Source organism: Primulina eburnea, chromosome 5, assembly GCF_022965805.1.
Source record: "Primulina eburnea isolate SZY01 chromosome 5, ASM2296580v1, whole genome shotgun sequence".
Taxonomy (NCBI): domain Eukaryota; kingdom Viridiplantae; phylum Streptophyta; class Magnoliopsida; order Lamiales; family Gesneriaceae; genus Primulina; species Primulina eburnea.
Window position 1 is genome coordinate 5,089,030 of NC_133105.1, and position 11,062 is coordinate 5,100,091.

Genomic DNA, 11,062 nt, shown 5'->3' on the forward strand with positions numbered 1-11,062 from the left:
AATATGACTCGCGAAATTTTCAAATAACAGGAAAAGGCGTGATTCTTCAGGTAAATGTGAAGAAAAATCAACATCATAAATCTTAACTTCACCTTCGTGGATGGCCCTGGGACACCACACCCATCAGAAAGCACAAGTTTCCCACCATCCGCAGATAACTTGTGCCCTTTCAACATGGAGACAGAGAATTCATGGAGGGACACCCCGTTAGAAGTGTAGATATACATACATAGAGCTACAGAAAAACTAGGATGCACATGCAAATTAAATGGAAACAACTAAATGTTCATTCAGAAAGCTGACATTGCATAGGAAAATAGTCGGAAACCACATACGGTTTCTGGCGGGAGGCACGACCAACATGAGATTCAAACTGAGATGGACTAACCTGCTCAAAGTAGGTAAAAAGACAGGCAGTGATTCCAATGCTCAAAAATATCAGGTTCTCAAAGTTTATCCTTACCCAGTGATAGTCTCTGTCGTTCAATTTGCTGTTGGGACTGTAACTATCAATTTGATGCGGACCTTGAATATTTACAAGCGACCTAAAATCAGTGGTGCTCAGGTACTTTAATGAACCATTCAAGAATACATGTTCTACGTTTTCCTCATTAAGCATAGTGATAGCAGAGATTGATTATGATATTATATCCACCAATCAATTGCAGCTTGCAGCTATTCTTCCTCTCGCAGTGGCACACACACTGGGAAATCTCTTCACTAACACGAGTCTTGGAAAAGTAGCTGTCTCATTCACTCGCACAATCAAAGCTATGGAAAATAATCTGATGATAGTTAGAAAATATACACCAATCAGGTTTCTCATTATTAAAGTTACATCTAAAAGCTTAAAAGTTCTATGAACTTTCACTTCTGGACTCAACACAAGTTCATGTGAGCATTCATGCATCTCAGTCAAATCCAGTTTCCATGAGTTGGACTAGCATGTCAAATTTCATCATAAAACCTTGTGAGAGAACAAACATTATTTAAGAATAATTTTCATCACATTTTTCATAACATTGATGCTGTGCAAGTGAACAGAGCAACAGATGACAAAGACAGAATTCAGGAACCGACCCACGTCAGAATTTGAGCAGAGTAGCATGCATCGAAGAGGTAAAAGGATTCAAATTAAGATAAAAGATCCAAGGCGTGAGTTATTTTGTTTTTTATATTGTATGTGAATTAAATATATTGTTTTTTACAAAATGATATTTTTATTAGTTTTGAAAAGAAAAAAATAAGTTATTTTGTTCTTATAACTCAAATCTTATGAATTCTCATAAAATCATTTCATTTTTCTTAAGATTTCATTTAGTTATATCAAATTCCCCGGAATCACACCAAATATCAATCTCATTTTAAAATTATATTATACCAAACGCTCACCAGATTTTATGAAATCTATGAAACCAAACACACCGATTATATTCTTCTTATAATTTATTAACAATTTAACATGTAACAATGAATAAATCAGGTATCATTATCTTATTTTCCATTTTTCATATGATTATTGCAGACCACCTTTCTCCCTATCCCATAATATTGTATCAGATCAATTTTCCATTCTAAACAGCACCGAAACATATATTAGATGTATATAAATAAATGGTGTATGAAAAATAAGTATTAGATTTGTAAAAAATCACGACCTAATTGTTTCCATCCTCACTAAAAACTATGTTACAAATGTGACCAAAAATTTAAATCAATCTTTATTTTTAATCGTGCAAAAACTTGTGTGAGACGGTCTCATATGTCGTATTTTGTGAGACGGGTCTCTTTGAGTAATTCATGAAAAATTATTACTTTTATGTTAAGAGTATTACTTTTTATTGTGAATATTGGTATGATTGACCCATCTCACTGATAAAAATTCGTAAGATTGTCTCACAAGAGACCAATTCTTTTAATAAATATTCTATGGGTCTTTGAATGGAAGATAATAAAGTATTCAATGAAAGGCATTGTCATGTGTGTGTAATATATATGCAAGTAGTGGACATACATCCCCACAACCAATAATCACTTGAAATGGGCATTCATGATTTCAAGCGTGAGCGGCGAAAAGCACAAAAATGCTACGCAAAAGTTGAATACTTTAGGAAAAAGTTGTCAAACAAGTAACGCAATTTTTGGCTTTTGAACCCTCTTTATTCGGATATAAACTATGTGAAAATACAAGTCATCCCTTCCCAAGAATCGAGTGAAAGACTGGAAGATCATGGAGAAGAGCAGATCCTATCCCCAGTACACATCCCAGTTCGAGTTTTCAGGTCGATCCAATTACACGTACACGTTCAACGGGCCGACCGCGAATAACGAAAAATCCTTTGCAACATCAACTGATCCAGACATGAAGAGGAAGAAGAGGATTGCTTCCTACAATACGTTCACCACGCAAGGTAAAGTCAAAACATCTGTTTTAGAAAGTTTCAAGTGGATCAAGTCTAAATTCAATGATATTAGACACAGTTAATTGGCAATGTGTAATAATATCTGTGTTTTAATTGATATCGTTGTCTATAGACTCTCTTATTATTCCTGTTTGATTTCCATGTAAGATTTAATCACTGTATAATGTTTAAGGTTGTTGAATACTATCTTAAAGTTTGATCCAAGGTTATTCGGTAGCTAATGGGTCGGTCATATTTAGGTTTTAAGATTAGAATGTCACGCCCCGAGCCCGAGTCCTCGATTACGTGATTGCACAATGAGCCTCTATAGCAACTATTTTTCGTATCCGTTCTCGCTTTACGAAAATGATTAACCCAAGTTGCTATAGAAGTCTATTGTAGGCCATTAGAAACTCATTTTAAATATTTCATTTTTAAGATTTGGGACAAAAGTATCATACATGATAAATTTAGATGTAATATATATATTATAGGCCATTCGGCCAAGGATAAAACTAAACCTAAAAGTCTAAAAGATTAGCTCGTATACTTAATCCGACATATAATATCAACACGAGTCAAATAGTCGACATCAATGCCACGATAACTTATTTATCCACCCCTTGCTCTACTTTGAATTTCAACATATATAGCAGCAGTATTGTTAGATTTGTTATTAATTACGATTGAATCTTTCAGAGAGAAAAAAAGTTTAGTTTTGCGGCAATAGGCCAAAAATCGCGTGTATACTTGCATCGCATACACTTTCAAAGTTATGAGACGAACTGTTTCAAACTCTCAACACTTCCGTTTGGCGATTAATCCAATTATATAACAGAAAGTTGCCATTGTTAATCATGTCGAAAGCTATATATATAGTATAGATAGTAAAGAATTAGCAACTAGAATAATACAACTGTTTCCATGCTCCTGGGCATATCAATGAGGCCTGTTTTTGTTCTCCAAACTTCGAAAATCCCTAGTAGATGCAGACCTTTGGACCGTGCCCAATCTGTAGGAACTATCATGATCCAAGATATAGTTGACTGTACGTCTACTATCTGTGGGTAACGGGGGCCGGTTCCTGATATTCCTTGTACCATTAGGATGAGCTTCTGTTCTTGGAACGACATGGGAAGGAAATAAAAGAGCAGGGATCTCCCCATTTTCTGGTGGCTTTGTGTTTGTGGAGGAAGAGCTTGATTTGCTGCTTCCAGGCTCTGTGCTAAAGACTGATGTCTCTCTACTTTTCAGCATTTCCTGAACATAAGGATTGTCAAAATGTTTGATCAGTTGCAGACTTGTAGTGACTGATATTGTGTAAAAAAGGTATAACAGAAAAATGATCTTGATTAAAAGGATGGTCAAAAGGTTTGATCAACCTTAGGGGTTTAAACCAATGGATCCGGTTCGCGAGCTTTTCGAGTCAACTCGAAAAATATTTGATTGTATTCGAAATTGTCATATTTTAGCCAAACCCAAAGGTATTCGAACTTTTTTAAAATCGAACTCGAGCTCAAATTATTTTGAACTAAATTCGAACTCAACATTGATTTGAACCGAATTCGAGCAAAAATATTAACATTTCCGAAGTCGAAATCGAGCTCGACTATATCTACATTTTTTTTTTCATATTCAGCTCCATTGAGTTCTTTTACACCCCTTATCAGTTGTATTGAGTGAAATTGTGAACAAAAAAGTTCAACAAAAGAATGATCTTGAGTCCACATTCAAGAGATTTTGCCTCTTGTAGTATATGGATTTGTCGGGGTAATCATCATCCATGTTGTTCGGTGCGGTTGCTTATCCGGTGTAGTGATCGATGCATGACACTAGAGCTACTGTTCAGAGTCCCGCAAGTTGTAAAAAAATTATGGAGAAAGAATTATTGGGAAGATTATCGATATGATATTGCAATCAAAACATGATTGGCTAATGTAAGATTTTAAAATTTTAGTGACACTTCTAGCATCGGGGATAACTTGTATGAAGCCCAAATGCAACCAACTTGTGAAGTCACGAATAACTTACATCTTTAGCTCCTTCAGCAACTTGTTTAGGTTCCTCAGATGCTAGACCCTTTTTCCTTTGCTCTCTCTGTGATTGAGAACGACGCCTAGTTTTGTTGGTCCTGTGTCTGCATACAAGAGAATATACCAACACTGCACTTAGAACTGGGATATGATGCCAGCTAGTGATGTGGATATAATAAATAACTTACCTTCTCTTCTCATTTATCAAAGCTTGGTCATCATCTTCGACATGTATTATAGGCAAACCAGACACTTCACAAGCTAGAGGACTTGTTACAAAGAACTGCAATTATAATTGATGTCACTTTGAATCGTGTATAAATAAAAGCTGTCAAGGACCCAAGAATCATGGTAAAATACTCTTTATAGCGTGGTAGCTCATTGCAAGAAAGGATTAGTACTTAATATATTTCTGTCTCACTAACCTCGTTCTGGAGAGCGGAAGCTGCAGTTCCACGATATGCAGGATCCAGAGCAAGAAGAATGCTCAAAAGGCCGACGGAGGAAGATGGGAAGTTCCTAAAATTTTCCCAAAGGCTGGACTTGTACGACTGTGAAGGTTTAAGAGTGGTGGAGAGCTTCAGCCGTTTATAGAACTCGTCTGGAGGCGTGCCACACAGTTTGAAAATCCTATGCAGCTGTTCAACCTGAACATGCGTCATGTAACTCATGGCATTAAAAACCAAAAAGAAATGCTTATTTACATACAATTTACTGCACTACCTCTGTTCTGCCGGGTAAGATGGGCCTGCCAGCAAACATCTCGGCCATGAGGCAACCGGCACTCCACAGATCGATTCCTACCCCATAATCCGTGGAACCTAGAAGCAATTCAGGTGCTCGATACCAGAGGGTGACAACTCGACTAGTTAGAGGACGCCTTTTTTCTCTGTTGAAGAAACACGCAAGCCCCAAGTCTGCAATTTTCAGCATCCCATTTCTGTCAATGAGTAAATTAGATCCCTTTATATCTCGGTGCAGTACACCCCGGTCATGGCAATGCTGAAGGCCTGAAAGTAGTTGTTGCATGTAACACTTGATCTGCATAAAATATCAAATTATAACATCAATATCTGAAATAATTCAAGCAAACCCACTCGTAGAAATTAAAGCATCAGCAGCGATAAATTAAACCTGTGGTTCTGTGAGCCTCTCCTCTGGCCGTGATAGGATTCTGGATAAGTCAGAATGCATACAATCAAAAACCAAGTACAGGCTATACTGCATTCTTGAGATGGCTAATCCTTCAAGCTTCACAATATTGGGATGGTCTAGTTTCTGTAAAATCATGATCTCCCGTGCCATAAATTTCACACTCTCAGGTTCTGATGTGTCGAACCGAACTTTCTTCAAGGCTACAATCTTTCCAGATTCCTTATCTCTAGCTTTATAAACATTGCTGTAAGTTCCCTGACCTACCTGCATGATAAAACCAAGTTCATTTAATCAATTCTCGTGCAAAAATCAAAATGTATGGCATCAATGAGACCTAACAATCATTAAAAAGCTGGAGATTGGATTTGGCTAGTATTGAACACCGAAAATAAGTCTAACATCTCAGGAGAAGCATGGTATTCATACATGCACTGAAAACAGCAACCTAGCTCGAACTATTAGGATAATTACTTAACTCAGCCACCCGGACCTTGTTTTACATTTCTTGACACATCTACTGTAAAAATTAGTCTTGTACACAAAATATACACACGAAATGCATCTGCAACGAGAAAGAGTCATTTTGACTGCACTCCTACACGATTTTCCTCACATAAAATATTTCGCAAATGCCTTCTTGAAACTTACTTGATCGAGGAACTATTCTCCATCAATCAATCAATAAGCCACATGTTTTCAAGGATCTCGTTTTCTATAAATTATCATGCTCAGCTACATATTTTGAACTCCAAAAATACTAAAAAGTAAGTGAAAGGAGAAAAACCTTGTCAATCTTGACATAAGAATCAGCACTTTTCGGAACAATATTCTTCAAAACTTCTGCTGGAATGTTATAAGCCAGCCACTTAGGCCAACCATCAACCAACTCATCTCCTTCATCCTTCTTATTCAACTCAATTCTCTTAGAAACATTCCCATTACTCCCCCCGTCGCCGTTACTGCCACTACTCTTTTTCCCTTCATCGACACCCCTCGTATTCCCTTCCTTAACGTCCCTTTTGTCCCCAAAATATACATTCCCGTTCACAGCTCCATTGCCGTTCTCTGGCCTCAAAACTCGGCCGGACTCATGCCTTGAAAACCTCTGCCCGGTCGACCTCCTCGCCGCTACATACCCTCCTTTTACATACCCATTTTCCATCTTCAACTTCTCGAGCTTAGGTGGATGAGACTTCATTGAAGGCCTAGTGCTATGTGCACTCCCCATTTTCTTAAAAAGTACACACTTCGAATGCAACAATATTGCTAATGTCCTTTGATCAACCAGTTGTGCTTGGCTTTTGAACCATTACTACTGAATAAAACAAGAATTCTACAAGAACAAGGGAATCGGGGAAATACGACATATGGGAGAAGGGGAGATAACAAGTGTTTTGTCAATGATTTAAAAAAGAAAAAAGCAATGAGAAAGTAAAAAGACAAGATTTTGAATAAGGGAATGATCCGACAAAAACTTGGCCGGCACCAGGGGGCGGCAGCTTAGAATATTTACGGTTTTAGGATCATATTTGGGCCTATACTTAGCTTCTTCCGCTGAATATAATCATCAGAAATACTGAGGGCCGCCGCTTGATTTTCAAAATGGACATTAAATGCATTTAAATTAAATTAATTTACCACATAAAACAACGGATATAATCACGTTTGAAAATCAATCATGCAAACGTAAGGCCAGTTTATTGGGACGATCATTTTTAGTATTTCTTGTATAGAATTTTGAGAGTTGGTAGTTAAAATTAGAGTGACGTACAAGACATACAAATTCAATATAAAAATTTAATAAGTCAAAATATCATCTTATATCATAAAATCTCGTTATATAATGATTAAATAAATATTTTTATAACATATAAAATAAGATACCAATATTTATGTGTATAATTTTTATGTTGTCAAAAATGTTTCAGATTAAATTGTTCGAGATGAACTTATACGCTCTCAAAAATAGCAAGTTGTTTTTAGAGCTTACGAGTTTTAAATTTTGTTTAAAAATAACTTATAAACTATCAAATTTTTTTTTATAAGTTGTTTTATAAAAGTTGGATACTCACAAAATATATTTTAAGATTTTATTTAATATATTTTATTATATCTCAAACATACCCTCTTATAATATAATATAAAAATTGATTCGTCGAGTGCTCTTCCTTCTTCAATGAAAGATGAATCGCCGACTCTTCTCAAATCCATGAGCGAGGTGAAGAAGCATATCACTGTCCAATAATAATATTATTACATATATATTTATTATTTCTACCATTATACTAATTATATTATTTAATTACTAATTATTAATATTAATAAAAATATAAAATTATATACTATATGTAAATGTTAAAAATAATCACGTTCGTCGATTTTATAAAGTTGTGCACTTTTGGTAACTTCTTTATCTTATTTTATCCAAATATCGTAAGAGTGTGTCTCATGTGAGACCGTCTCACGGATCTTAATTTGTGAGACGAGTCAATCCTACCCATATTCACAATAAAAAGTAATACTCTTAGCATAAAAAATAATACTTTTTCATGGATGACTCAAATAAGATATCTGTCTCACAAATACGACCAGTGAGACCGTCTCACATAAGTTTTTGCCATATTTTTAATAACATATTTTTAAAATAGATCATACATCTTATAAACTCATAAATCAGCTTAAAAGAAATAGAAATTTATGAGTTGTTTCAACAAATTTAGTCAGACAACCTCCAAGTATTTTTCATGTACCAATTTGGCCGAGATCAAAGACACAATTATTCAAGAACAGGAAAAACAAATTACCATATGATTTCAAACAGAAAGCTAATAAATTTCAAGAAAATTAGAATTATAATTCATTCCAGATCAAGAATTCCGAAATTGGAGAGGAGGATTTTGAGTTGATCCACAAAGTCTGAGCCAGTTGCATACTCTGTTAACATTCCCACAGCAAAACCAAACATTGCCCATCTGTTCAAACAACCCAATATCATCATCATCATCCAGTAAGTCAAGAAACAAGATTACAACAGCTAACCTACATCACAATATTACACACGGCATAACAACATCTGATTCTTAGTCTTGCTTTCAAGTAAACTTAGACCAGATCAGAGCGAAAACTTTTCTTTTTGTTAAGTTTATTGAAGTTAAAGAAAAAGAAAAGGTAACTACAGTTCAACTTGGCACATTAATCATTTTCAGATCAGAGTAAAAAATAATTCCAGCTTGCCCGCATGGCTAAAAATCATTGGATTTTCTGGTAAAAACTAGCTTGTAGTTACAACTCTCTCGTGTTAGATTATGAGCCTAGAAATGAAGTATAGAACCAAAAGATTATTAGGCGACATAGTTGAAAGGGTGAGTCCATCTTATGAATCACTCTTAATTATTTGTAAAACCCACAGAGCAATCATAGGATTGTCAACCCCCTGAGAGGCTAACACCCGCAGCAGCCACACTTCATATATTTTATTCACCTCGTATCTTAACACAGCCTACAGTGGACCACTGACCCGATTGTGGCCATTTGTCCAGCTCGCCTGTTTCACAGACTCGGTTCTTAACAAGAGTATCAATAATAAGCAGTAAGCACAAAAGAGGGAGGGGGTGCAGCCCAAAAATATAGTCTATTGATGGAAAGTCACTTCAAGCTTTGTAGCCACTCAAACTTATTTGTTCACAACACCTAGTGTGCACACACCCCAGTCTGGTAAAATCTCATTTTGAACCACTATGTAAAATGATTGGCCACATTCATTGAGGAGTTTATGTGATATATAGCCAGGTGATTGATTCACCTTCGAACGGTGACATCTTTGCATTGAGAAACAGAGAGTTGTCAAGGGTGAAATTGGTGACAAACCAAGAGGGAAACATAGAAAATGCAAGAGTGAAATTAGCATTACATTCTCCTTTTTTTATCCATCTACCATGGAGTATTCATAGTACATATCTGATGTGTACATAGTACACGTCCCATGATTCCTTCATCGAGTTCGGTTGAGCTGGGCTCATTCCAGTATATCTTACTCCTACTGTCCTACATAAGCCATGCCAACAACTAAGCTGCATTTAGCTCTGAAACTAATGAAAAGGGGTGGTCCATACTCCAGATTAGTTTGGTATCCTTATGCTATTATATGCATGAAAGATTGGCTTTTTCTTTTTCAATCCACGGAATTCGATACACCAAGGAAAAAAATTGACACAAATAGTACCAATCCAATACGAGAAAATTTCAAACACCACCGAAATCTAAAACAAACGTACGAAAAGGGTTTCCCAATAACTCCATCATTACCTGCCATTGGAGATCTCATTCTTGCCAATGAAACCGAAGAAGGGACCTTGATTATCATCCTCAAGCTTCTTCTGCTTGAAATATTCTTGAAGCTCTTTGGCCTTCTGTCTCTGAAACTCCAGGGTAATCACATTCCTGTCAACCCCAGCAGCCGCACCCACCGGCTTGGGTGGAGCACTCGGCGTCGGAGAAGCCGGAGGCACAGGCTTTACAGGTGTAGTAGCCACTGGTCTTCTTATTGGACCCTCAGCTTGAGAGCTTCTAATGGTGAATTTGAGGGTGGGAGATGAAGAAGACGCTGAGTACGAAGTGTAATTGTGTAGTTTGATGCATGGGATCAAAGAAGATGACGCTGTTGACATTGTTCTGAATCTTTTCGTTTGGATTTCTTGCTGTATTTGGTGTGGACAGATTTGCGTACATTGCCGATCAGTGGTGGCTTCGACGTGGGGCGTTTGTGGATGAAATGGAGCCAAGTTTACGCATAACACAGTCAAATGGAGTATGTGCTTTCCAAATTTGCATTTTCAATCAAATTTTATAAGTAAAAATTGTTTTTTTTTTTTAAAAAAAAAAGAAAGAATTTTGAATGATTATGCGATAAATTTATTTGAATTTAAACAAACAAATCCATTCATTTATTATTACGAATTAAAAATCTTTGGCTCAAAATCCATTGATACAATGAGACTATATATATATAATCTTTTGTTAGACGATTTCACGAATCTTTATCTGTGAGACGGGATCAATCATACCGATATTCACAATAAAAAGTAATACTTTTAGTATAAAAATTAATATTTTTTCATGGATGATCCAAATAAGAGATCTATCCCACAAAATATAATTCGTGAGACCGTGTCACAAAAGTTTTTGCTTATATGTATAACAAGAGTTACACTGTTATATACTCCTATAAGAATTACCAAAATATATAATTTTGAAATTAAAGTATATTTATGACAATTTTCAAAAGTAATTTATAACCATGTCCGTAACTCTCATTGTACATATAACTAAACTTATATAAACTGAAATTGTATCATATTAAATATCAATGCCAAATAGAGCATTGTAGTTGTTAATGGTTTAGGAAATTATGCAATATATGTGTTTCTTGATTTAAGTCAAGAAATGGTATTGTTATGCATACATGTCCACTAA

The 11,062-nt window shown here is 35.7% G+C and overlaps 2 protein-coding genes across 2 annotated transcripts; both read right to left on the reverse strand.

Moving 5' to 3' along the window:
- Positions 1 to 2,483: 2,483 nt before the first annotated feature.
- LOC140832606 (probable serine/threonine-protein kinase At1g54610) lies at positions 2,484 to 7,141 on the reverse strand. Its single transcript, XM_073196706.1, has 7 exons — positions 6,375 to 7,141; positions 5,570 to 5,854; positions 5,159 to 5,476; positions 4,861 to 5,082; positions 4,624 to 4,718; positions 4,434 to 4,539; positions 2,484 to 3,662 (listed from the first exon to the last, which is right to left on the reverse strand). Exons 1-7 carry the CDS (start codon positions 6,816 to 6,818, stop codon positions 3,342 to 3,344), a joined length of 1,791 nt encoding a protein of 596 aa, XP_073052807.1. The 5' UTR covers positions 6,819 to 7,141; the 3' UTR covers positions 2,484 to 3,341.
- A 1,172-nt stretch (positions 7,142 to 8,313) lies between these two features.
- On the reverse strand, positions 8,314 to 10,393 carry LOC140831661 (light-harvesting complex-like protein OHP2, chloroplastic). The gene is made up of 2 exons (XM_073195406.1): positions 9,896 to 10,393; positions 8,314 to 8,562 (listed from the first exon to the last, which is right to left on the reverse strand). Exons 1-2 carry the CDS (start codon positions 10,255 to 10,257, stop codon positions 8,448 to 8,450), a joined length of 477 nt encoding a protein of 158 aa, XP_073051507.1. The 5' UTR covers positions 10,258 to 10,393; the 3' UTR covers positions 8,314 to 8,447.
- Positions 10,394 to 11,062: the final 669 nt, after the last annotated feature.

What these genes read in the sequence shown, in the direction of transcription:
- LOC140832606 (XM_073196706.1), bottom strand. Translation starts at nt 6,818, where the DNA reads ATGGGGAGTGCACATAGCACTAGGCCTTCAATGAAGTCTCATCCACCT. An exon ending in TCTTACCCGGCAGAACAGAG is followed by an intron (nt 5,083 to 5,158) that starts GTAGTGCAGTAA and finishes ACGCATGTTCAG; the next exon opens with GTTGAACAGCTGCATAGGAT. An exon ending in TTGCTGAAGGAGCTAAAGAT is followed by an intron (nt 3,663 to 4,433) that starts GTAAGTTATTCG and finishes CCTTATGTTCAG; the next exon opens with GAAATGCTGAAAAGTAGAGA.
- LOC140831661 (XM_073195406.1), bottom strand. Translation starts at nt 10,257, where the DNA reads ATGTCAACAGCGTCATCTTCTTTGATCCCATGCATCAAACTACACAAT. An exon ending in AATGAGATCTCCAATGGCAG is followed by an intron (nt 8,563 to 9,895) that starts GTAATGATGGAG and finishes TTGTTTGAACAG; the next exon opens with ATGGGCAATGTTTGGTTTTG.